Source organism: Heterodontus francisci, chromosome 13, assembly GCF_036365525.1.
Source record: "Heterodontus francisci isolate sHetFra1 chromosome 13, sHetFra1.hap1, whole genome shotgun sequence".
NCBI classification, from domain to species: Eukaryota; Metazoa; Chordata; class Chondrichthyes; order Heterodontiformes; family Heterodontidae; genus Heterodontus; species Heterodontus francisci.
The window spans coordinates 113,247,935-113,275,744 of NC_090383.1; the positions used below are offsets into that span (position 1 = coordinate 113,247,935).

General features: G+C 45.9%; 1 protein-coding gene across 4 annotated transcripts in view; it reads left to right on the forward strand.

Annotated features, from left to right (window-relative positions):
- Window positions 1–27,810, forward strand: part of wdr27 (WD repeat domain 27) — a 412,961-nt gene that overhangs the window by 44,917 nt on the left and 340,234 nt on the right. For 2 of the 4 annotated variants that reach the window (XM_068045466.1, XM_068045468.1), the window contains exons 14-18: window positions 878–953; window positions 7,289–7,366; window positions 9,093–9,199; window positions 22,732–22,821; window positions 25,392–25,513. In XM_068045466.1, the coding sequence (XP_067901567.1) occupies window positions 878–953; window positions 7,289–7,366; window positions 9,093–9,199; window positions 22,732–22,821; window positions 25,392–25,513 (473 nt within the window). The remainder of the gene's footprint in view (window positions 1–877; window positions 954–7,288; window positions 7,367–9,092; window positions 9,200–22,731; window positions 22,822–25,391; window positions 25,514–27,810) is intronic. The other 2 variants (XM_068045467.1, XM_068045469.1) reach the window with 2 other exon arrangements.

The window sequence follows — 27,810 nt, forward strand, 5'->3', positions numbered from 1 at the left end:
GTTTGGCATGCAAGTAGTCCTGGGTTGTAGCTTCACCAGGTTGACACGTTCATTTTGAGGTATGCCTGGTACCGCTCCTGGCATGCCCTCCTGCACTCTTCATTGGACCAGGGTTGATCCCCTGGCTTGATGGTAATGTTAGAGTGGGGGATATGCTGGGCCATGAGATTATAGATTGTGGTTGAGTACAATTCTGCTGCTGCTGATGGCCCACAGCGCCTGATGTCCAGTTTTGAATTGCCATACCTTACATAAAGATAATGATAATATATTACTGTACAACAATAAAACTGCATTATAATACTAATGTATGTAGGTAGTATACTGTAACGCTAATATAGTTCAGTACTATAACACTAATAGATTTCTGTATTATGACATTTATACATTAATGCACCTTAACACAAGCATAAAGCTATACTGTAGCATTGATGCGAGAGTGTAAAATTAATATATTGTTCTATTAATATATAGCGCTGTACTTCAACAATAGCAGTAATATGATGCCATTACCCAAAGCTGTGGCCTAACACGAATGTATTACTGCATTATAATACTATAATGAATTTCTGTAGTGTAACACTGTGGTATAACACTATTATCTTAAAGCACTAAAATCTGATCAAATTAAATCCTAAGGATGAGAGGATGCCACATTATATTTTATGAGAATGTTGTTTAACATAGTATAATCTTTTTTATTACCATTTTTTAATTATCTGGTCATCAATCTAGATAAAGCTACAGTTTTTTTTTCATTTATGCTGAGTATAAATTACAGTGTTTCTTCAATAATGATGAATGCAAAAGTCAACAACCATGGCTTAACACCCTGCAAAATATAATACATCTTTTCTTTTATAATTCTTGGAACTAGTAGCCAGCAGTATAAAAGACAAGCCGGTTGTGTTTCATACCAAAGTGAAGTCTTCTGGCTACACCTCAGCACCTAGGTAAGAGTCACTGTTAACATAGTCTGTATGTTTGAAGTAAGTTTAATCAAGCACCTTAGCTGTTGTGGAATCCAGGTACACTTTGGTTATGGCTGAAGATCTGCCTGCTCCAATGATGTGCCCTAACCCTCAGTGAGGGGAGTCCACCAGCTGGGGAAGGTTTACAGCTTGGCTGTTTCACCTGCCCAGTATAGGGCTGGGCATTAGCTGAAGATTTTATAATTTTATTTTGAAAAAGCACCATGATGTATGTAATTGATTGCTTGTGCAGACCTTTAAAATTAAAATATCGCCTTCTAACATTTTAGCAACACTGGACACCAGGACACATCATGTTCCTCGTGCACATGTTGCTATGGTGCATAACAATACAGTTGACTGTATTATGGACAGACATGTTGTACATTCTTCTCGCTTATGGTGGAAGATCCTGGAACTGACAAGGAGTTGAGTGGGGGAGGGGGGCGTGCAGTAAGAGTGAGGAGCCAGTGGAGTGACTCCCAAAAGCAAATAAAATCAGAGTTTTAATCTTAAAAGAAAAACACACACACAACACAACTTTAAAGATAAAAAGGTTTCTGTTCAGATTTAGTTCCAAAGGCTGTGTTTTGCTGTTTTAATGATGGTGAATTGCTAGAGTTTGCCGTCATTATTCTGTGAAACTGACAGCAGCTTCTGGTGTCCATATATGTGCAGTTAAACATGAAAACCTAGAAGTTGCTGTTATTGATACCTTGCTCCTCCACAGGGTGTTAGGGTCTGAAGTTCTGTTAACGGATGATACTAGGGTGAACAGGTGTTGGGTGTTAATTAGTTAATTGTATTCAAATGTGTATACATAAAGAAGAGCCAGCCAGCACTGGCTGTGGGTTGTCAGGAGTGGAGAAGTAAGTTCTGTGGCCAGCAGTAAACAGTCTCTTTTTAAGCTTCCTGGTCTCAGGGTCTTCTTCACAATCAGGCTTGGAAGTTCTACAACACAAGGTGTGCTGTTGAAGTCCTCGAAGGTGAAAATCAATTAAAAATCAATGATTTGATGTGAACTACCACTTCTTACACAATTAGTCCTGTAAAAACCCTTGAGAAAGTTATGTCTTGTTGAATGAAGTGTAACTGGGTTTTTGTAGGTGTCTAAGTCATAATTTCTGCTGAACAACCTCTCTGGCCCTGAAAAACTAATTTTATATTTGTGGAATATCAAATTTCTCCATTTCATGCTAAAAATTCTATAGATTATTCTTTTTTTTAAAATTTGTAATATTTCAGTTTCTACCTTAATCCCATGTGTATTTCCCAATCTTTATTTTACTTTCTGTAAAATTATAAAAAGTGAACGATAAAGCCTGCTTGCTTCCTGATTTGCTTCTGTGCGAATTCTTCATTGTGATTGGCTGCTTAGTCTGCTTGATGACATCACTGTTGCTGGGTGCCAGAGATCCTCTATAGCTGGCGCCAGAGTGAAATTAATATTTGGAAAGGTGAAATCTGAAATTGAGCCCTGGCTCTCATGTAAAAAAATTGGGCGAGTGGCTACATCTGTTCTGTCTCCACATGAACCTTGCCCATTTGAACAACTTGAGTATCAAGCTGTTTGCCTCGCTGGCGGCAACACCTGGGAGGGGTGAGGTGGGGCAGTAACAAGGTGGAAGATGGCTGCTCCTTCAGGCTCCACAGCAATGTATATTAAAAATACATATTATAAAAAAATTTACCTGCTGTTGATGGCCGTTGTTTAGGTAGGAGCGGCTGTATGAGGAACCCTAAGTGGAGCAGGCCAAGCAAGAATGTTTTAGCAAACTTTGTATCCCTGATTTTCCTGAATGCAGTCATTTGCCTCAGGGCAAACCAATAATGCAGAGGGGACCTCAAACAGGCATTACAAGAACAGCAACCTACATTTATATAGCACCTTTAACAGAATAAAGTCCCAAGAAGCTTCACAAGAGCTTCATAAGGCGACATTAGGGCAAATGACTAAAAGCTTGGTCAAAGAGGTAGCTTTTAAGGACTGTCATAAAGGAAGAAAGAGAGTTGGAAAGGTTTAGGGACGGAATTCCAGAATTAAGCCCCTTTATGTAAAAGTGGCTAGATTCCTTTTATTTGCCAATATCAATATGACCAGTGGGGTATTTCCAGCATGCGCGTGTGCTTCTTGCCTGCCATATTGGAGGTTTAGTCACCTGCTTAGTGATTGAAAAAAATGGGTGCAGCGTCATTGAATTCCTAGGCCAAGATGCCCACGACTTCCAAGGTTTGCAGATGCAGCAGGTGAGGTGCTGCTGAAAGAATTACGAGAGGTGGGACAGCATCACGATCCCACCTGATTCATGATGAAAGCAAATTAAGCTGGGTGAAAGAGCTCTTTAAGAGCTCGCTAATGGGGAATGTTGTGATTTTTACGGAGGCACACGGACTGCATGCGCTGTCTGGAGCAGACCAGCTAAATGGAGGCAGGCACACAGTGGGAAGCCAGTCATGGCCACCCCAGGGAATTAGCTGGGGCCCATAAAAAGGTGGGTGGTGCAGAAGGGGCCTTGCCTATTGGGAGACTGGTGCCATCAGCACAGCAATATGGCGGGAGTGCGGGCAGTAAGAACCTGGGCAGTGCAGGGGTTTGTCAGCCTCTGGCAATGCGGGGACTTAAGAGAAGGGGGAAGGCTGCCAAGCACAATTTTGGGGGGGTGGGGTCACCGGAACCCAAGGAAGGCAGCAGCTGACAATGGGAGCATAACTCACAGATCTTTAAGCCAGTGATGATGAGGAGCAACACCCTCCACAGGAAGGGCAGGAAGGCAACGGAGGCCATACCCTTTGCATAGGATCTACCACTGAAGACTTAGCTACCTGGAGATGACCGAGAACCAGTGAGACCTCGCACCTCTCAGCACTAGTCGCCGCACCCTGCCAGTAGCAGTCAAAATCACCGTGGCTTTGCTTCTAACTTCTAACTTCTTCCAAGGATCAGCTGCAGACATACGAACATACGTTAGGAGCAGGAGTAGGCCACTCGGCCCCTCAAGCCATTCAATGTTCATGGCTGAACCGGTTCCTCCACATTATCACCTACTCCCGATAACCTTTCACCCCTTTGCTTATCAAGATTCTATCTACCTTTTCCTTAAAGACTCTGCTTCCACTGCCTTTTGAGGAAGAGTTCCAAAGACTTACGACCCTCTGAGAGAAAAAATTTCTCCTAATCTCTGTCTTAAATGGGTGACCCCTTATTTTTAAACTGACCCCTGGTTCTAGATTCTCTCACAAGGGGAAACCTCTTTCCACATCCACCCTGTCAAGACCCCTCAGGATCTTACATGCTTCAATCAAGTCGCCTCTTACTCTTCTAAATTCCAGCAGATACAGGCCTAGCCTGTCCAGCCTTTCCTCATAAGATAGCCCGCCCATTCCTTGGTGGCATATCACAAACGGCTGCGTACCACTGCATCCATGAGGTCACTGATGCCCTATTTTCCAAAGCTGAACAGTACATTCAATTCCAGACAATGTGGTCTTGCAAGAATAGAGGGCACTGGGTTTCACCACCATCGCTGGATTCCCCCAGGTACAGGGCATCATCGATTGCACCCATGTGGCCATCAAGGCACCCAGCAACCGCCCGCTCAGGGAAGGACTTCCATTCCCTCGGCGTTCAGCTGGTCTGCGACTACAACAAGAGCTTCCGTTATGTGTACGCTTGCTTTCCTGGCAGCTGCCATGACTCCGTCATCCTCTGCCAGTCCAGGCTGCCGCAGCTCTTCACTCCAGCCCCACCCCTCCGAAGACTGTGGATGGATTCTAGAGGGTAAGGGATATCCCTTGAAGAGATAGCTACTCACCCCTCTATGAAAGCCCTAGAGGCACAGAGGCGATACAATCAAAGCCTTCTACTCACCAGGACCACTATTGAGCAGGCCATTAGGCTTCTGAAGATTTGTTTCCTGTACCTGGACCGGTTGGGTGGCTCCCTGCAATACACAACTGCAAGGGTCTCGCTCATTGCGGTAGTCTGCTGCGGACGCCATAACATGGCCCTACAGAGAGGTGTAGACCTTGAGGATGGTGAGGCCTACAAGGGCACAGCTCATTGGAGGAAGAGGAGAAGCAGGATATGGAAGAGGAGACAGAGGGGGAAGATACAGAACATTTAGGTATTCCGGCTGCAGAGTGAGGTGTCTGGGCCCGGTATGGGACTCGATGTTCTTGTCAAGATCCTCTGATTGTCAGGAATCATCTGATTAGGAACGTTTCAACTGAACCTTTCTGACCTAGGATAAATGGCACAGTATGGAACGCACTCTGAGGTGCCTGTGCTGACACTTCCATTGAAGACGCAGCCTGGAAAATGTAAACTCTTACCATCAATGAAGGATGCGCATCTGACAGGAGGTTTCACTGGCACCATTGAGGAATCCTTTCTCTCCTTCACCACCTCATACCTTTTTTCTTGCTCCATCATTAATTAGAGTCTCACATATCTGACTTCAAGTGTCATTATTTACATGGTATTCTTCAGGGAAGGAGACACTCCAGTGACCCACTCAGTGCTCTGCACGACGCAGTGGCCTCCACACTTGGCTACTTCAACCCTGTGCTCCCCTTGTGGCTTCAGAGGAGGTGGAGGCAGCTTGCTTACTTATCTCGGCTTGCGGTTGAGATGTATGTGGCAGTCGTCTTCATCATGGAGGTGACTGGGGACATCTCCAGAGGCTACCTGAATCATTGCAGGGGCAGCCTCTGTCACTGAGTGCTGCTGCACCGATCCTCCTTCTGTCAGAGGGGCCAAGGATGCCGAAGATGATGATGGCATCTCATGAGGGGTGGCACCCTTATCCTCTTCAGTGACATTCTCATCCCTTGCCTGGCACTCCAGATGGCTGGAGGGTGCACCAGTTGGGACACAACTGGCATCCCCCACAAGCATCACCAGAGCCACTGACCAGTCCAGGCTACATAGTGTAGCATGCATCTGTGAACATCAGTGCGCAGTTCCTGCATGCACTCCAAGTGCTGCCACATCCAAGTGGCCTCTTTTTGTGCCTTAAACTTTCTGTGATTCTATGTGCCATGGGGTAGACCACTATCTTGATGGAGGAGCTCATGCGCATAAAGTCTTGAGCCATTGTGGCGCACATGAACTGGATGGACTCCTCCATTCTCTACACATGACCTTACACTGCCTCAGGGGACACATCTGCTGCCACATTCCCTCCCTAGCTTTGGCATAGGTGCAGCCTCCTTTCTAGTGATTCCTGAGGCCCTGCATCTGTGTCCAGCTGAGCAGGGCTGTGTCTGTCCTCCGTCCTCCGGGGGGAACTGTCCACAGCTGCCTCTGCCTCTGGCACCTTCTCCTGCACACTAGTGTTGTGCTTCTCACTCCACCGATACCCTATCTAAACACGTGAGAAATTTAATAAAAGTTGGAGAGAGGCTGCCTCCATTTTGAAGCACCCTCTCTCTCATTTACCTTCCATTGCAGTTTGCTGCACCTTTCAAGCTGGAGGGCCTCTGATTTCTAGAATACTCAAATGGAAGTAACTAGCAATGTTGATGTGATGTTATTCAGCTGAATATCGTCTCAAATTTCCTCTTTAAAGTAAAAGTCACACAAAATAGTAGGCCAAAGAGTTGAACAGGCAGTGGACTGCCCCAGGAGAAACTTTTCTTAGTTGATGCAAGGAAGTTTGTGTGGCACATTATAATGTCCATGGATTGTTTAGACATCTTAAGAATTGCTTTAACACTTCAGAGGCTTGCTCATTGAGGGTCCTGGCTCACCCATTTGCAAATATTTCATTGATTTAGCTTTCAGGAGCAATGCCACAAACCAGGCTTGGACCCCCATTATTCCAACTCTGAGGTGGGTATCCCTCTTGCTTATGAGCATACTGGCTGATGATCTCTCGAGTGTAATGAGGACTCCCAAGTTTGGAAATTCCCTCCCTAGCTTTGCTTTTTTCCCATCAGTGGTTTTACTTCAGGTGGCAGAGGCTCAGCCCCCAAACAAGGCTCCAGGAAACTCCCAGGCAAGGTCTGGACCTGCCATATCCAGGTCCCGACCCATTTTAGGGCTCTTCTGCCACACCAGTCACAGTCATGACAGGAGTACATCAGCAGGGCTATGGAATAGTTGAGCAAACTAGTTCAACACCAGTTTCTACTGCTGTTTATGCACTTCAACTTTTGTGAGATGAAAATCTGGTCCTAAATGTGCAATCATCCAGATCAGTTGCTGAATAATTAGTTCAAAAGTTCAATTTCTAAATTATTTAAATGTCGAAACATTGAAATAAGTTTTTTCAATTTTTGATACTAATGCAACAATATTAATGATTTTGTTGCAGGGGGAACATGTTCACACCAAAGGTCAATCCCTCAAAACGTGTCAGCTCAGTCATGAAGGAGAAAAATAGCAGTCTGAAGTAAGAAAACCATTTGCAAGGAAGTCTTAATATCTGAAATCTGCTTACTAAATGTTTGGGGCTGTTATGCAATTGTGCAAAATGGAATTGGATCCATTGCTGGTTATTTAGAACCGTAGAAAAAATATAGCACAGAATGAGGCCATTCAGCCCATTGTGTCTGTGCTGGCTGAAAAACTAGTTGCCTAATCTAATTCCACCTTCCAGCACCTGGTCCATAGCCTTGCAGTTTACAGCACTTCGGTGCATGTCCAGGTGTGTTTTAAAAGAATTGAGGGTTTCTGCCTCCACCACCGTTCCTGGCAGTGAATTCCAGACACTCACCATCCTCTGGGTGAAAAAGATTTTCCTTGTGTCCCCTCTAATCCTTCTACTGATCACTTTAAATCTGTGCCCCCTGGTAATTGACCTCTCCACTCAAGGAAACAGGTCCTTCCTGTCTACTCGATCTAGGCCCCTCATAATTTTGTACACTTCAATTAAGTCACCCCTCAGACTCCTCTGTTCTAAGGAAAACAACCCTAGCCTATCCAATCTTACCTCATAGTTGCAATTTTCAAGCCCTGGCAGCATTCTTGTAAATCTCTGTAGTCTCTCCAGAGCAATTTTATCCTTCCTGTAATGTGGTGACCAGAACTGTATGCAATACTCCAACTGTGGCCAAACCAGCGTTTTATACAGTTCCAGCATTACATCCCTGTTTTTATATTCTGTACCTCGGTCAATAAAGGAAAGCATTCCATATGCCTTCTTCACCACTTTATCTACCTGACCTTCCACCTTTAGGGACCTGTCGACATGCACTCCAAGGTCTCTCACTTCTTCTACCCCTCTCAATATCCTTCAAGGTCTCTCACTTCTTCTACCCCTCTCAATATCCTTCAAGGTCTCTCACTTCTTCCACCCCTCTCAATATCCTCCAAGGTGTCTCACTTCTTCTACCCCTCTCAATATCCTCCAAGGTCTCTCACTTCTTCTACCCCTCTCAATATCCTCCAAGGTCTCTCACTTCTTCCACCCCTCTCAATATCCTCCAAGGTCTCTCACTTCTTCCACCCCTCTCAATATCCTCCAAGGTCTCTCACTTCTTCCACCCCTCTCAATATCCTCCAAGGTCTCTCACTTCTTCTACCCCTCTCAGTATCCAATTGTAGCCATGCCATTCTATGATTCTATTCTGTGACTCTCCCAATATTTTGGAAAGAGCACAACAGCATGGAAGTACATGCAAACCAAGCAGGATGTATGCATATTTATGTGGTGCATTTGAATTTGTTGTGCAAACTAACAGGATACTGTTTCTAATTGTAAATATAAAGTGAGCTATTTATCTATTACTGGATCAATCATTAGCAAACTGTGTTCCAATAACAAAATTACTAATGTGTAATCTGCAATGTTTCATTTCAAATGAGCGGTGATGTCCAATGCTGTTTTGATACAATGCATTGAAGTGAATTTGGGCATGGTGAAGAGACACAGAGCAAGCGGAATTGCTTTTTCCAGCTGTTCTACAACACACCTGATATTCAGTTCTGTGGAAGTGCAATTCCATCTGTTTTGTGTCCCACCCATGCCCAATTTCACCCCCACACTCTTCTGTTAATTTCAGGAAAAGTTGTGTTTATGACCAGAAAGGACTAGAACATGTTGAATGCTTTGAAAATGTTCCAGTATTTCTAGTTGAAGAACTGTTGCTCAGTCTTAGTGTTATGATTTACTATAGGGGAGTTACGAAAGAATACCCGCTGGACAGTCTGGCGCCAAGCAGACTTCATGCACGAGTTGCTGTTTCAAACCAACCAACACCTGTATGCTGCATCCAATACTCAGGTAACCAGCATGATCAGAGAATGATGAGAATGTTTTCTAGAGGCCGTGAATCAAGAGGTTTGGTGCTCTGAATCCAGTACCCAGTGGAATATGATTCTTAACACAGAACTGTGTGACTGTGAGATGCCTAACTGTGGGAAATGGAAAAATTGTTGCACTGGTACAGTAGGTTGCTTTTATCTAAGGTTGGGATTGAGGCATATTTTTGGGCAAGAGTAGAGTTTATTCTGCAAGTGACTATGCACACAAATAACTAGGATTGCTTGACACTGATACTGGGGGCAGGATTTTGGAGCAAATATAGGGTCGGGAACAGAAGCGGGCAGGCACGGAATTTCCCAACACCGGCCAGTGTACCAGTTCCTCGCTACGATCCTGACCCCGGCCATTTTCCTGGAGGCCAGATTGGGTGCGGAACAGCTACCCAGCCGCATGTAGTGGGTAGCTTGGTAACTCAAATAAGAGGCTAATTAAGGCCATTGATCAGAGGCTGACTGGTATTTTCCAGTTGGCCTGCAAGTCCCCCGCCGGGTGGGGAGCACGGCAGATGCCAGGAGACGGTGTCCTGGTGGCTTACAGGGAGCCACTGCTCCAGGATTATTTTGAGGTTCCCCCTCCACAATGATGGTACTGCAGCTCTGACTATTTCTTTTCAGTTTTGTAAAAGGTGCTGAGAGGATGCCTCAAGGTGGATGCACCCTCTTTTTGCCCTTATGTGCAATGGCGTGCTGAAGGGTCTCCTATTGGTTCTCCACCTTCAAGAGCCCACCTGCTGTCTTTAATTGGACAGCAGCCGCTGCCTCTGGCCATCAGTTGGCCAATCTTGCAAAATTGCTGTAGGTGACTAGTCCCAACACGGTGCAGTTTGGGACCTGGATTTGTTCCCGATGTCGGGGTCCCGATTCCAAATGGAAAAACCTGCCTGGTGGGTATCAAAAATAATGAGGTTTCCATTCACAGCACTAACGCTACTTGATGAGCAGAAAGCAACACAAACACATTCTAAATGCTCGTTCTTGGGAAGTGCATTAAATTTCAGAGAGAAGTTTCAAAACCTCATGCACATTTGGCAAAACTATTTCAGCAGTGGCATTCATTTTATAACTGGAAAACAACAGTCTCAGAGAGGGAATTGTCTTGCGAACCAAGTCGCGCACAGAGTATTTACAATCAACATTTTAATTGCTTCTCCACTGACTGAGCTAAATTAAGTGATCTGTTGCTCCTTAGTGATTTAGCTGATCTAAGGTGAGGCTTCAGAAAGGGTGCTACTGTTAATCTCAGCACCTTGGGTTAAGGAGAGATGAATCTTCCAGGGCTCTTGCCACTGGTTGCTAAGTAGTAACTCCTGCTGAAGCATGCGTGCATGGATGCAGAAACCAGCAGGATAAGGCTCTGCTGTGATGTCCACCAACAAATAGCCTGCTGTCATTCACTGTCAAGGTTTCCACATGAATAATGGCCACTTGGATGAGGTACTAGAAGTGCCAGGGCTTAGGCAAGGAATCAAAGTCTTCAAGAAAGGAAAAGGAAGAAAATTGTTGAGAAAATGTTTCCATTTGACAAGTACTATATGCAAACCCTATACTACTTTGACTATATACCTAGGCTTAATTATCTCCAACTTCTGCTAATTAAAACTCTTCATCTCTTCTTGTACATTCTGAAAGATTATAGAAAATAACTATTCAACTTAAAATCTTAAAAATCTAATTTATGCAGCTTCTCACTCCCTGTAATGTTCCATCAGTCCATTTCATGAAGCAGTGTTGCTTTTCAGTTAGGGAAAAGAGGTCTCCCTATGTATGGTGAACTCATTGCACTTAAAGCTTTGGTCTAGTTGATTAATTGACAATCAAAACTGGGAACATTGGCATTCCTGAATAAGATGAGCAGCGTGAATCAGATGAGAAAGAGCTAACTTTTGCTGCAAAATAACTAAGTTTAAAATAAAATGTCATTTCTAAAACAATGGGCATAAATAAGATCTTGCTGCAAGGTAATCATAGTAAAGAAACAGTGATGTCTTCAAATACTGAAATGGAACGTACAGCAGTGAAGATGCACCTAACAAAATCTGTCATTAAGAACAAGGCTACTGCAACAAGTTAAAAGTAATAATAATGTGCAGTAATTTACATTTTACTAATTCCTTGTAACTAAAATATGCAGGAAACTGCAGTGGAAAATTGTACGAATATTTTATTGTGATATGTCCCTGCTAAATGAACAAGATGTGGGGGAGATGGGGTCAAATACAGATTGATTCTGTCAGCCAGATTAAAATCAATGTGTTTTCTTTGACAATGTTGGGTCATTTTGCATGCGCTGATGTCATTTTCTGCATGGAAAATATTCTGCATCACCTTCTTCATTTCAGCATGGATATTCTGCAGCTGACAGATTTTTGACCAGATGAAATAAACAGAACTAGTATACGCAGAAGGGATACAGAAGTTATTTTTCCTGAGTTGCTTTGCGGTACTATTTGACGAGAATTAGCTGAAACACAAAACATTACTTTGCTATTCTGTAGTATACTTGTCTGCAGTGCATGGTCCAATCGTACTAAAATTTCATGTGGATGTGGTGCTTTGTTCATGCCACAACAATAGAAAAATAGTCATTTAATGCTGAGTAAGGAATACTGGCACATTGCATGTTGGTAATACCACTTTGAGGAGGTAGTCTAACATTACTTCAACTTAATACCAGCTGCAGTTTAACGTCAAATGCTGATGAAAGTTTGAAAAATCTCCCAAGATCTTTTTGAACATTGTAAATGCTATGTGCATTTGGACACTGATGAGAAGAGTTCTTCTAGTGTATGAAAGCAGGAAAGAATGGCCGGAAATTTACTCACGTCCACCGACTGAAAACTCAGTGGCAATCCCGCCTCTGCCTGGCCTGGGGTTCCAGACTGCATTTTACAGACCCCAGATGCTTAATTGGTCTGAGGCGGGATTTCCACCTCATTGAAGTAGGAAGTCTTGCCTAATGGAGCTGCCAGCCAGTCTGTGGGCCGGCAGCTCTTAGTCCCAGCAGCGGCACCGGGAGCGATGGCCACTGCTGGGACTGCAACCCAGCTTCAAGAAGAAGAGGAAGGACGGCCCCGGGAAGCAGTAAGTTTTTGGAGCCTTGCTGGGGCAAGGGTGGTCGATTGTGGGGATGGGGCCGTGTTGGTAGTTGAGGGTGGTTGGGGCATCGGGGGCAGCCCTCTATTGGGCAGAGGGTGCCTGATCAGGAGTGCCCCCCTCTCCCCCCAACCCACCCAGGCTGTCAGAAAGCCACCTCCTTTTAACATGTGGCTTTTCTCGGGCTTGGGTGCCCGCCTGCTTGCCTGCCAATGGTAAAATTCCAGTTAACTGGCCACTTAAGGGCCTTGATTAGCCTGGGACGGGCGGGCCATTTGCCGCTGGCGCCATCCTGCGTAAAATGGTGGCGGGAATGTCGGGAAGGGCTCCCCCCAAGCCTCCCACTCCATTTCACGCCCCCCCCAGCCCAACCACCAACTCGTTCTTTTGGGGGAGGGTGTGTGTAAAATTCTGGCCTATGTCTCTGCTTGTCTCAGAAAGCGATGTGGAGCAATAAAGCTGCAGCAAAGACCTAGGGCAGACTTTTCCCACTGGGGCGGGAAACAGAAGGGACTGTTTCCGGATGCCAAACCCGCCCCCAGGGGGAAACAGTCACATGCCCTGATTTTAACTTTTTTAAACTTAAATTAAAAAATGGATCTTGCAGCCAGGCCACTACTGTGGAGCGGGAACCCCTCTGTAGGTGGCCTGTGGCTGCTCCTGCACTCAGGCAGATAATGAGGGCCTCTAGGCCTACTTGGAGCACTGGCCCTCCCAGTCTGCTGCCAGGAGCCTCCTCCAGGCAGTTACACTGGTCCCTGCCGCCTGCGGGGACCTGGAGGCCAACCGGAAAATCCAAGTGGGCTTCCTTTAATTGGCCACAATAGGCCCTTAACAAGCTGTGTCAGCTTTCGCTCCATGCGGGCAGGTGTCCCTGCCAACTCTCATCCCGTTTCTACAAAAATGGCCTGGGATGGAATGGAGCCGGGGAACAGGTACACCGGCCTGCAGGGCTATTTTTAGTGCCCACCTGCCTCCAATCCCAGACGCTGCAGGGACTGAAAATCCAGCCTGTAGGCTGCAACGCTGCTAGCAGCTGTTGGTTTCAAAGTGGTAGTTCCAGTCTGACAGCCCCATTGAGGTTAAATGTGGTGTAAAATGGCTGACGACAAATCAGCAGCCTGTTTTGCAGTCTTTCCAAGACAAATCTATGCCTAATTTTTTTCTTGTTTTTTGGATTTTAATTAAGGTTTTTTTTGTACACTACTTTTTCCTTTTTTTTTACTTTTAGGCTTTGACGATTTTCCTTCATGATTTCCCATATACATTAATTTGTAAAAATTCAGAAAGTAGTGCAACTTCTGTGTTATTTTGCTCCTAAATAAATGAATGCATACCTCGCCCACTGGCATGGACTCAGAACGTTTATCCCAATGTGTAAATTGTATTTGAAAAACAATCAGATTGTGCTGGTGTTTGAGTAATGCACTATTCAAAGTTGTAGGCATCATTTTAAAGAACTTAAAACAATCAATATCACTCGAGAAAAAGTACTAGAAAACTCATGGCTGATAAGGCCCCTGGACCTGATGGCCTGTATCCGAGGATCTTAAAAGAAGTGGCTACAAAGATACTGCTTGTAATCTTCCAAAATTCCCTAGATTCTGGAAAGGCCCCAGCCGATTGAAAAACTCCCTGTTTTGGAAAGAGGGAGACAGAAAACAGGAAATTATAGGTCAGTTAGCTTACTATCTGTCAGTGGGAAAATGCTGGACATTTAGGAAATCGTAATACAATCAAGCAGAGTCAACATGGATTTTTGAAAGGGAAATCGTGTTTGACAAATTTATTAGAGTTCTTTGAAGATTTAACAAGCAGGGTGCATAAAGGGGAACCAGTAGATGCAGTGTATTTGGGTTTCCAAAAGGCATTTGATAAGTTGCCGCATAAAACGTTCCTGCACAAGATAAGAGCTCATGATGTTGGGGGTAATATATTAGCATGGATAGTGAATTGGCTAACTAATGGGAAACAGAGAGTCAGGATAAATGGGGTATTTTCAGGTTGTAACTAGTGGGTTGCCACATGGATCAGTGATGGGGCCTCAACTATTTACAATCTATATTAATGACTTGGATGAAGGAACAAAGTGTATTGTAGCCAAATTTGTCGATGATGCAAAGATAGATGGGAAAGCAAGCTGTGAGAAGGCCACAAAGAGTGCAAAGAGATATAGATAGGTTAAGCGAGTGGGCACAAAAAATGGCAAATGGAGTATAATGTGGGAAAATGTGCGGTTGTCCACTTTGGTAGGAAGAATAGAAAAGCAGAATCTTTTTTAAATGGAGAGAAACTACAGAATGCTGTGATACAGAGAGATCTGGGTGTCCTTGTACATGAATCACAAAAAGTTAGCATGCAAGTATAGCAAGTAAGTAGGAAGGCAAATGGCATGTTGACATTGCAAGGGGGATGGAGTATAAAAGTAGGGAGATCTTGCCACAATTGTACAGGGCATTGGTGAGACCACACCTAGAGTACTGTGTACAGTTTTGGCCTCCTTATTTAAGGAGGGATATACTTGCACAGGAGGCAGTTCAGAGAAGGTTCACTTGGTTGATTCCTGGGATGAAGGCGTTGTCTTATGAGGAAAGGTTGAGGAGGTTGGGCCCATACTCATTGGATGTTTAGAAGAATGAGATGCAATCTTACTGAAACATATAAAATTCTGAGGGGGCTTGACAGGGTAGATGCAGAAAAGATGTTTCCCCTCATGGGGGAATCTAGAACTAAGGAGCACAGTTTCAGAATAAGGGGTCTCCCATTTAAGATGGAGGTGAGGAGGAATTTCTTCTCTCAGTGGGTCATTAATTTTTGGAATTATCTACCCCAGAGAGCAGTGGAAGCTGGGTCATTGAATATATTCAAGGCTTAGTTAGGCAGATTTTTGATCCACAAGGGAGTCAAGGGTTATGGGGGCTGGCAGTAAAGTGGAGTTGAGGCCACAAGCAGTCTCGATGGGCCAAATGGCCTACTCCTGCTCTTATTTCTTATGTTTGTATGTTCATTTTAGATTTTGGGAACATGGCGTCAATGAGCTGCACCACACCAAATGCCCAGATCATTTGTAATGTGCAAAATTTGCAGCAAGCATTAAAAGAAGGAGAGACAGCAGTGCTGATACAGTCAGCTTTTACAGAAAGAATTGGACCTATTAATGGAAATGTTGTGCAGTTTCTCTTATTTCTGTGACATCTTTATTAATTCAGAATTTTGCTATTATTGACAACTATATCAGTGTGCTGCCTCTTCCACTCCTAATTCTAACCACTCTGCTTCTATAAGTTGGGGCACCTGAACCCTCTCTCCATTCTGAGGCATACTGCAGGCCAGATACTGGAGGCTGGCTGTTGACTGGCTGCTGGAAGTGGACTGGGGACCAGTGGTTGGCAACTGGCTGCTGGTGACTGGCCATAGAATGCTTGCAGGTGGCTGGCTGTGGATTGGTTGCAGGTGAATGGCCGTGGACTGGTTGCAGGTGAATGGCCGTGGACTGGTTGCAGGTGACTGGCCGCGGACTGGTTTCAGGTAACTGGCCGTGGACTGGTTGCAGGTGAATGGCCGTGGACTGGTTGCAGGTGACTGGCCGCGGACTGGTTTCAGGTAACTGGCTGCGGACTGGTTGCAGGTGGCTGGCCGTCGACTGGTTGCAAGTGACTGGCCGTGGACTGGTTTCAGGTAACTGACTGCGGACTGGTTGCAGGTGACTGGCCGTCGACTGGTTGCAAGTGACTGGCCGTGGACTGGTTTCAGGCAACTGGCTGTGGACTGGTTGCAGGTGAATGGCCGTGGACTGGTTGCAGGTGACTGGCCGTCGACTGGTTGCAGGTGGCTGGCCGTGGACTGGTTGCAGGTGACTGGCCGTGGACTGGTTGCAGGTGAATGGCCGTGGACTGGTTGCAGGTGACTGGCCGTGGACTGGTTGCAGGTGAATGGCCGTGGACTGGTTGCAGGTGAATGGCCGTGGACTGGTTGCAGGTAACTGGCCGTGGACTGGTTGCAGGTGAATGGCCGTGGACTGGTTGCAGGTAACTGGCCGTGGACTGGTTGCAGGTGAATGGCCGTGGACTGGTTGCAGGTGACTGGCCGTGGACTGGTTTCAGGTAACTGGCCGTGGACTGGTTGCAGGTGACTGGCCGTGGACTGGTTTCAGGTAACTGGCTGCGGACTGGTTGCAGGTGACTGGCCGTGGACTGGTTGCAGGTGACTGGCCGTGGACTGGTTTCAGGTAACTGGCTGCGGACTGGTTGCAGGTGACTGGCCGTGGACTGGTTGCAGGTGACTGGCCGTGGACTGGTTTCAGGTAACTGGCTGCGGACTGGTTGCAGGTGACTGGCCGTGGACTGGTTGCAGGTGACTGGCCGTGGACTGGTTTCAGGTAACTGGCCGCGGACTGGTTGCAGGTGACTGGCCGTGGACTGGTTTCAGGTAACTGGCCGCGGACTGGTTGCAGGTGACTGGCCGTGGACTGGTTGCAGGTGACTGGCCGTGGACTGGTTTCAGGTAACTGGCTGCGGACTGGTTGCAGGTGACTGGCCGTGGACTGGTTTCAGGTAACTGGCCGCGGACTGGTTGCAGGTGACTGGCCGTGGACTGGTTGCAGGTGACTGGCCGTGGACTGGTTTCAGGTAACTGGCCGCGGACTGGTTGCAGGTGACTGGCCGTGGACTGGTTTCAGGTAACTGGCCGCGGACTGGTTGCAGGTGACTGGCCGTGGACTGGTTTCAGGTAACTGGCCGCGGACTGGTTGCAGGTGACTGGCCGTGGACTGGTTTCAGGTAACTGGCTGCGGACTGGTTTCAGGTGACTGGCCGTGGACTGGTTGCAGGTGAATGGCCATGGACTGGTTGCAGGTGAATGGCCGTGGACTGGTTGCAGGTGACTGGCCGTGGACTGGTTGCAGGTGACTGGCCGTGGACTGGTTTCAGGTAACTGGCCGCGGACTGGTTGCAGGTGACTGGCCGTGGACTGGTTTCAGGTAACTGGCCGCGGACTGGTTGCAGGTGACTGGCCGTGGACTGGTTGCAGGTGACTGGCCGTGGACTGGTTTCAGGTAACTGGCCGCGGACTGGTTGCAGGTGAATGGCCATGGACTGGTTGCAGGTGAATGGCCGTGGACTGGTTGCAGGTGACTGGCCGTGGACTGGTTGCAGGTGACTGGCCGTGGACTGGTTTCAGGTAACTGGCCGCGGACTGGTTGCAGGTGACTGGCCGTGGACTGGTTTCAGGTAACTGGCCGCGGACTGGTTGCAGGTGACTGGCCGTGGACTGGTTGCAGGTGACTGGCCGTGGACTGGTTTCAGGTAACTGGCCGCGGACTGGTTGCAGGTGACTGGCCGTGGACTGGTTTCAGGTAACTGGCCGCGGACTGGTTGCAGGTGACTGGCCGTGGACTGGTTGCAGGTGACTGGCCGTGGACTGGTTTCAGGTAACTGGCTGCGGACTGGTTGCAGGTGACTGGCCGTGGACTGGTTTCAGGTAACTGGCCGCGGACTGGTTGCAGGTGACTGGCCGTGGACTGGTTTCAGGTAACTGGCCGCGGACTGGTTGCAGGTGACTGGCCGTGGACTGGTTGCAGGTGACTGGCCGTGGACTGGTTTCAGGTAACTGGCCGCGGACTGGTTGCAGGTGACTGGCCGTGGACTGGTTTCAGGTAACTGGCCGCGGACTGGTTGCAGGTGACTGGCCGTGGACTGGTTTCAGGTAACTGGCCGCGGACTGGTTGCAGGTGACTGGCCGTGGACTGGTTTCAGGTAACTGGCCGCGGACTGGTTGCAGGTGACTGGCCGTGGACTGGTTTCAGGTAACTGGCTGCGGACTGGTTTCAGGTGACTGGCCGTGGACTGGTTGCAGGTGAATGGCCATGGACTGGTTGCAGGTGAATGGCCGTGGACTGGTTGCAGGTGACTGGCCGTGGACTGGTTGCAGGTGAATGGCCGTGGACTGGTTGCAGGTGGCTGGCCGTGGACTGGTTGCAGGTGACTGGCCGTGGCTACTTGCAGGTGACTGGCCGTGGACTGGTTGCAGGTGACTGGCTGTGGCTACTTGCAGGTAACTGGCCGTGGACTGGTTGCAGGTGACTGGCCGTGGACTGGTTTCAGGTAACTGGCTGCGGACTGGTTGCAGGTGACTGGCCGTGGACTGGTTGCAGGTGACTGGCCGTGGACTGGTTTCAGGTAACTGGCCGCGGACTGGTTTCAGGTGACTGGCCGTGTACTGGTTGCAGGTGACTGGCCGCGGACTGGTTGCAGGTGACTGGCCGTGGACTGGTTTCAGGTAACTGGCCGCGGACTGGTTGCAGGTGACTGGCCGTGGACTGGTTTCAGGTGACTGGCCGTGGACTGGTTTCAGGTAACTGGCCGCGGACTGGTTGCAGGTGACTGGCCGTGGACTGGTTTCAGTTAACTGGCCGCGGACTGGTTGCAGGTGACTGGCCGTGGACTGGTTTCAGGTAACTGGCCGCGGACTGGTTGCAGGTGACTGGCCGTGGACTGGTTTCAGGTGACTGGCCGTGGACTGGTTTCAGTTAACTGGCCGCGGACTGGTTTCAGGTGACTGGCCGTGGACTGGTTTCAGTTAACTGGCCGCGGACTGGTTTCAGGTAACTGGCTGCGGACTGGTTTCAGGTGACTGGCCGTGGACTGGTTGCAGGTGAATGGCCGTGGACTGGTTGCAGGCGGCTGGCCGTGGACTGGTTGCAGGTGACTGGCCGTGGACTGGTTGCAGGTGACTGGCCGTGGACTGGTTGCAGGTGAATGGCCGTGGACTGGTTGCAGGTGGCTGGCCGTGGACTGGTTGCAGGTGACTGGCCGTGGCTACTTGCAGGTGACTGGCCGTGGACTGGTTGCAGGTGACTGGCTGTGGCTACTTGCAGGTGACTGGCCGTGGACTGGTTGCAGGTGGCTGGCCGTGGACTGGTTGCAGGTGACTGGCCGTGGACTGGTTGCAGGTGGCTGGCCGTGGACTGGTTGCACGTGGCTGGCCGTGGGCTACTTGCAGGTGACTGGTCGTGGACTGGTTGCACGTGGCTGGCCGTGGGCTACTTGCAGGTGGCTGGCCGTGGACTGGTTGCACGTGGCTGGCCGTGGGCTACTTGCAGGTGACTGGTCGTGGACTGGTTGCAGGTGGTTGGCTGTGGACCGGTTGCAGTTGGTTGGCTGTTGACTGCTTGCAGGTGGACTGGTCGCAGGTGGCTGGCCGTGGACTGCTTGCAGGTGACTGGTCGTGGACTGGTTGCAGGTGGTTGGCTGTGGACCGGTTGCAGTTGGTTGGCTGTTGACTGCTTGCAGGTGGACTGGTCGCAGGTGGCTGGCCGTGGACTGCTTGCAGGTGACTGGTCGTGGACTGGTTGCAGGTGACTGGTCGTGGACTGGTTGCAGGTGGTTGGCTGTGAACCGGTTGCAGTTGGTTGGCTGTTGACTGCTTGCAGGTGACTGGTCGTGGATTTGTTGCAGGTGGCTGGCTGTGGACCGGTTACAGGTGGTTGGCTGTTGACTGCTTGCAGGTGGACTGGTCGCAGGTGGCTGGCCGTGGACTGTTTCCAGGTGGCTGGCCGTGGACTGGTTCCAGGTGGTTGGCTGTGGACCGGTTGCAGTTGGTTGGCTGTTGACTGCTTGCAGGTGGACTGGTCGCAGGTGGCTGGCCGTGGACTGCTTGCAGGTGACTGGTCGTGGATTTGTTGCAGGTGGCTGGCTCTGGACCGGTTACAGGTGGTTGGCTGTTGACTGCTTGCAGGTGGACTGGTCGCAGGTGGCTGGCCGTGGACTGTTTCCAGGTGGCTGGCCGTGGACTGGTTCCAGGTGGACTAGTTGCAGGTGGCTGGCCGTGGACTGGTTCCAGGTGGACTGGTTGCAGGTGGCTGGCCGTGGACTGGTTCCAGGTGGACTGGTTGCAGGTGGTTGGCTGTGGACTAGTTGCGGGTGGTTGGCTGTGGATTGGTTCTAGGTGGACTGGTTGCAGGTGACTGGCTACGAACTAGTTTAGTTTAGCCTGAAGCAAGAGCAGTCTTTGAACTGAATTAAATATACTATTTAGTGACCTGCTTCTTTTTAGTACTTATTCTTTAAAGCTGGCTAATATGCTGCATTTGCAAACATAAATCCTGTCCTGCAGGCCAAGAATGAGGCACATTAATTTTGCCACATTGACGTTAAATTTCAAATTGTTGCTGGGAATTAAAGGCCTGTGACAAGGGGTTGTTAGGCCCCTGGCTGGAAAGACATTTTTGCATATTAACAGACAGTGTTTGGGAACAAAGGAGCAATCCCCTGCTCTAATACAATCCACAAACAGACGTGGTCAAATCAGTTAGTCACATGACTAACCTGCTTGGCAGTCTGGGATTTTTTCTGAATTGTACAGATTTCAACTGAGAGCCTTCAGAAAGCTCTTTGTTCCTGGATTGAAAAGACCTCTCCTGGCTGGCTCACCACAGCCTCTCCTGTCTGCTCCCATCTCTTTCTCACGGAACTCCAAAAACTGACTGAAGCCACATGAACCCCAAGAGAGAAAAGTCTCCTACAGTGAACAAGGTTTAAGACGAATACTGGGCCCCAATGAAAAGCAAGATCCACTTACAATCAAGGACTCTACAGTGAGCTCGAAGAACCGTAGCAACAACTCTTCAGATATTGCCTCAAACCTTTCCATTTTAATTTTTCTTCTGCTCTTTTCTGTCTTCGCATGTATGTATCATGTATGCATGCTAGTGTGGGCGCATCATGTATCCAGGCGTCAACTGAATTAAAATTTAAGTTTAATAAAATTTCACCTTTCTTCTTTAAACATAAGAAAGCCAGTTTATGCTCGTTTCTTTGCCTTATAATTGGAAAGCGGTGATCAAGGATTTACCAAGGGGGAGCTAAAAACAGTGTGTGTAAAAATTAAACCCTGTCGCAGTAAGACCAGCTGAAGGCTGAAAGGGAACCCTAGACCTCTCTCACCTGGTCGTAACAGAAAGTTGGGTGCTAGCATCCAGGATTTTAGCCACAGACAAACGAGAGAAATTGGAAGTGGGAAGCCAAATTGTTCCCAATCAAAAATGAGCGAGTTTAATACAGGTTTTCTTGTGGTTGTGTGTGATTGAGTACTAATATGTCTGCAACTGAAGCTAGTAGTTCTCCAAGCCAGGGTGAAGTAACTTGGGATAAGTTAAAAGCACTGCCTATGGAGGAGTTGAGGAAAATGGCTGAGCAGTGTGGGATCACTCTACGTGGCAAGGCTAGGGAGTCTGAATTCCTAAGACTAGTGGCCAACCATTTTTCCCTTGAATCTGAAGAAGCAGAAACAGGGTTAGAAGCAGACTCTGACAGGGTATTGTTAGCAAAGATACAATTGGAACAAAGGAAATTTGAATTAGAAGAAAGAGAAAGAGAGAGGCAGGAGAGGGAGAAAGAAAGAGCCTTCCAGAAGGAACATGAAGAAAAAGAAAGAGAGGAGAGAGAGAAAGAAAGACAGGATAAGGAACGAGAGAGAGAGGAGAGAGAGAGAGAGAGAAAGAACCTTCCAGAAAGAATGCGAAGAAAGAGAGTTGAAATGGCTTGAGTTAACTAGGGGGCGACAGAGTAACCCCAGTGAAAGCATGGCCAATATGGAGGAGCGTAATTCAGAGCTAGGTATAGAATTGATAAAACTAGCTCCACTGATTCCAAAATTCAATGAGGAAGATGTGGAAGCGTTCTTTGTGTCTTTTGAGAAACTGGCAAGGCAGTTAAAATGGCCAGCTGAGACCTGGCCTCTTTTAATACAAAGCAAGCTAACTGGAAAAGCCCTTGAGGTTTATTCCCTGTTGCCAGATGAGAGTTCATCAAATTATGAACTGACAAAAAATGCTATCCTCAGGGCATATGAATTAGTACCCAAAGCCTATTGCCAAAAGTTTAGAACCGTCAAGAAGCAAGCTAATCAAACTCATCTGGAGTTTGAAAGAAGTAAGCAGCTGGCTTTTGACCAGTGGCTGAGGGCTCTTAAAGTACAGCTCAGCTATGAGAATCTCAGAGAAGTAATTCTGTTAGAGGAATTTAAACACTCTCTCCCACTCGCCATAAAGACCCATGTAGAGGAGCAGCGGGTTCAGAGAGCCCGGCAAGCGGCCATTCTGGCCGATGTGTTACAGTAAGACCAGGTGAAGTCTGACCTCTTTCTCATCTGGTTGTAACAATCCATGGAAAAAACCTGCATAGTGAACACTATGTGTATTACCTGGACAATAACTAGTTGAATGCCTGTAGGTGGGTGTGCATGTGTCAAGTGTGTCATATCCATATCATCTATTCACCAATCGAAAATAAAAATGTGTCTAATTTAAAAATACTGGAACTAGTAGTCGGCCACTTACACTGACATTTACCCAGGAATAAGCAATGGCACTCCTCAACCTCTGATTTAACTTTTTTTCAGGAGATGGAAAGCTGCTTGCTGTTGGATTGGCTGACAAAACCACGCTTGTTTATAATTCTTCACTTACTGGATCTCCAACCGTGTTTAAAGGTAACAACTATAAATAGATTATGACTTAAAAGCACACAAATAGGTATTGAAGATGTTTTGTTTTCTATTATCCTATCGATAAAAGTGTAAGTGAACTTTTTGGAACCTTGTAATAATTGTCAGTATATTTCGACTTGCCTGTTGAATTCTCATACACAAATTGCATATGGGAATTGGTTTTGTCTTCTGCAGCATGTCAATACCAAGGAGAAGCATTAAACTTCAGAATAACGTAATGTCAGTTCCCCCACAGGCAATTTAGTGTGCAGTTATTTAGATGACAAACCTTAATATGTTTACATACAAACATACGAATTAGGAGAAGAAGTAGGCCATTTGGCCCCTCAAGCTTGCTCCGCCATAGCTGATCTGATTGTAACCTCAACTCCACATTCCCGCCTACCCCTGATAATCTTTCACCCCTTTGCTTTATCAAGAATCTATCAACCTCTGCCTTAAAGATATTCAAAGACTCTGCTTCCATTGCCTTTTGAGAGAAAGAATTTCTCCTCATCTTTGTCTTAAATGGGCGCCCCCTTATTTTTAAACAGTGACCCCTAGTTCTAGTTCTAGATTCTCCCACAAGAGGAAACATCCTTTCCATATCCACCCTGTCAAAACCCCTCAGGATCTTATATGTTTCTATCAAGTCGCCTCTTACTCTCCTGAACTCCAGTGGATACAAGCTTAGCCTGTCCAACCCTTCCTCATAAGACAACCCGCCCATTCCAGGTATTAGTCTAGTAAACCTTCTCTGAACTGCTTCCAATGCATGTACGTCTTTCCTTAAATAAGGAATAAGGAGTACTCTGAATTCTTCTCTCCACTATTGCGAAAGTCTTAAACCATTTGTTTCAGATGAATTAATGCCTCTGCTGAAATGGCAGAGAAAGGAACTGCAGACAAACGGATATAACATTTGTACATTAGTATACTTTTGCCGTAATGTCAAGGCCACAGATACAAATACTTAACTGAATTCCCAAGCTTAATTTCCAGAGCAAAATCTGTAGTAAATGTTCAAAGTAAAAGCTATTCAGCATGAATCTCCAGCAGGACCATTTATTCCTTGAGGCTGCCTGTCCAAGTTAAATGACATTTTGGCATTTTTTTAACCAAACTGCTAAATTGAAAACCTCACATCTGACTATCCCTTTCGGAACTCTGAATTGATAACACCAGCCTGATAAGTGATTTTTACTCCCCTCTACTTTCATCTGTTAACTGTTAACTATTTTCTTCATTAAGTTTATCCTAATTTGAATAATGTAATTATGTGGAAGTAATCTAACTATTGTATATATATTAGCAATATTAGGGGGATGGGTGCAGCTGCAATAACAGTCAAAAAACGTGACCCTTCCAGGAAAAAGCTGTTTGCTTGACTGGCACTACCGGCACACTGTGGCTCCTCCTTAGCCCTGTGACCTCTATGAATAAGAAGAACAAGAACAGCAATATCATGGGAACACCAATGTTCCCCTCCAAGCAAACACCACCCTGACTTGGATATGTCACCATTCCTCTATATTGTTTGGTCAAAACCCTAGAATTTCCTACCTAAAATTATCATGCACAAGGACTGTAGTGGTTCAAGGAGAAGGCCCATTGTCACCTCAGGATAACTAAGGATGGTGAATAAGTGTAGCCTTTCCTCCAACACCCAGATACCAAGAACAAATAAAAAATACAGCATTTCTCCAGTGTCTCCCTTTGAGGGTTGTATGTGGGTAAATGTGGTGGTGCCTGCACATCCTGTTGTTGGTTCAGGAAAATAAGTTGTGGGTGAATTGGGAAATTATTCCAGAGAATGGCTAGTAGTGGATACAAGCTCATTGGCATTGATGGCAAGCAAAGCAGTTCGAATTTCTAATCCTATTGTTTCAATAATACTATTCTGTACACAAGAGGGCAGCACAGAAACAGCACTCCACAAAACTTGCATCCACACTTAAATGTTTTCTATTTACCTATGCAGATTAAATAAAAATGTAGTAATATATTCATAAAACTCACTTATTAAATGTTTATCCTTTAACAGGTGTACAGATTTTTGTCTGTTTAAAAAAAAAATCACATTTGTTAGATTTGTTTTTTACAGTTGCCTTTCCACAAAAGTGCTACACCAGTTGTAACTATGCCTCACTTTTCTTAGCTGTTTCATAAATGATTAGACCAAAGGTTTGCAAGGCAATTCTGAACAACAAATAAAACAGTATGACATGGGATTCAGAAATGTTTTTCTGAATTTTTTTCCTAGAACAGAAATATTAACCCGTCTGCTGTTTAAGAAGAAAGTTTCGCTACGTAGGCTAATTCAATTAATTGTATTGTAAAATTAGGCAGACGTACTGCACCAATATGACCTTGATATGATGAGTGTATTTCCAATGATTTCTTTGAGTAATCCCCATACTAAAGTAACTTTTTAAAAAAATGTTGGTAAGGAGGAGAATCAAGGGAGGAAATAACTTAATTATATCATTATTTTTTCTGATATGCATATGTTATATCCTTTAAAATTCAGGTACTTATACAGTGATCAACACTTATTCTGTGCTTTTATTCAGGTCATGATGGAGCTGTGAATTGTGTTGGTTGGACTCAGAATAATAAATGGTTCTTGACAGCATCAGAAGACAGGTCATTATGGATCTGGCCAGTTCATGGCACAACACCTGCACTGATGCTGGTAATTGCACATATCTATATTAAAACGATTGTGAGCTACACTAACTTCTTGCAACACATTCCCATTGTGCCTATTTCAGTCACGTTATTTCTGTTATCCCTGTCCTTCATGCTTTTCTATCACAATTAAACGTACATATTCACTCATTTACTCAGATTGTGACCTCCAGGTTTGGTCACTCGTGCAGATGGCACTGTTGCATAGACTTATAGAATCATACACCACAGGAGGAGGCCATTGGACCCATCATTTGTGCTGGCTTTTTGAAGGAGCTATTCAGTTATTCCTACTCCCTTGCTCTTTGCCCATAGCCCTGCTAATTTCTCCTTTTCAAGTCTATATCTAATTCCTGTTTGAAAGTTACGATTGAATCTGCTTCCACCACCCTGTTACATTCCAGGTTCACACACATACCTGTTAGTTTCCATCTCTGTCTTCATGCAAAACAGTGCTGTGGCATTATTGTTTACAGCACCATCCACCTCGGAGCTGCTGGTCTGTAGCTGTGTACCTCCTGCTTGCTGCTGCATCTTGACTGCAGCCAGCTCAAAATAACAGAATCAAAGTCTCCTCCATCTGTTGCTTGCAAGACCCCTGCTGTAAAATAATTTAGGCAGTTTAGGTTTCTAGTTGGCATGGAACAAGAGCCAAATAAAGACCTTTTATTTGGCACTGATCAGTAATCCTCACTCAGAGAGACCCAAGGATGATTGGTTTGAGAAATGGAAAATATCACACTGGTGCAGCAGAAGGTTCTGTTCTCTGCTTCGGGTTGAAATAGCGCAGCGCATCAGAAACACAGTAGAAGTTGCTTTATTTGTATTTAACAGTGCTATAGCTGATCTGGGAATGCTTGATGCTGATAATCGCTGTCTAAAATAGGAAAGCGCTCCATTCCTCCAAAGATTTGAATATGGCATCATCCATTTCATTGATTTCCTTGGAAGTGCGCAAAGGACAAATCTTACTTCTTTATGAGTGATAATTTACCTGAATATGAAGTCAAAAAAATTATCCGCTTGAATGAATTATTACAGCTTTCCAGTTGACAGCTGTGTGCATCCTTCCAGATGAATTATAGTTCAATTACATCACTTTTGACCAATCCAGAGTGACCACTATGATAGTGAGATAACTTCTAAAAATGAACGTGATGCATAGAATCAGCATCTGTGCACAATGATGTGACTCACTGACCTCATAATCTGGCACCAGTGAGATATTCACAGTGCAGCAAATATCCAAATTTTTTGTGCAATTCCACATATATTTATACTTAGCCTGATGTTACTTTCAAATTGCTTACTGGGGAGTCGATCTGAATTAGCGAATTAAGCATACTGCAGTTAGATCTGAAAGGTCACACTGATTTGTCTGGGAAATGTTGTGGTACAGAACTATAGGAATTAATGTTAAAGAAAGCCTCATAATTGATAATGCAATCTGAATGCTCAACAAGAACTGGGAAACCATTGGTCCAACCTGGTGAGTATATATTTATTCATAGCAGATGCCACATGCATGCTGAAATCCAGAATGAATGATTAGCTAAACGTCAGAATGGGAGCATTTTACAAACATCTATTAATAAAATAATTTTCGCTTATATCATCAAACCAAATAAAATGAAAGCAGTTATTTTTAAAAGCATATGTAATCCATTAAGGACATTTATAAGGTGGCTCTATGTTGGCAGTGCAATCTAGTAACCTGCTCTGAGACAAAGGTCTTGAGAATAAACAAGTAGCTAGTAGGAATCATGTTTGTTTAGTTGTACTTAATTAGTGTTTGAAGGTCTGAACGCCCAGTTACTACTGAGAATTTTAATTTTGGAGGAATTTAAGAACATTTTTAAAAACAGATGCACTAATCAGGCCATATATTATTTGTGAAGTTATGAGCTGTATGTAATTTTCTAACCTCCTGAGGGAGCTAACCAGCCACAGAAAGAAACCGCCAAAGAGATGAGCCTCAAACTTCTCCTTCCCACTCACCCTTTCCAAGACTGACTAAATTCCAGGATGTCAATGGACCATTGACAACCCACATTATTCAGTCACAATTGTATACTCGGCAGATGACATTTCCATGAATTCTGGAGCAGAAAAACCATCATGTTTATGGAGTTGTCTGTTCTGATCCTTCTGTATTCAATTGTATTCTTAAACAGATACTGAACCACCTCTTTTTCTCTAGTTCTATAAAAATTATACACCACAACTGTATAATGGTCAGATGTTACTCATTTTAAAATATGAGTCACGTCCATTTACCATTTCAGCGCTTATGTTTCATTT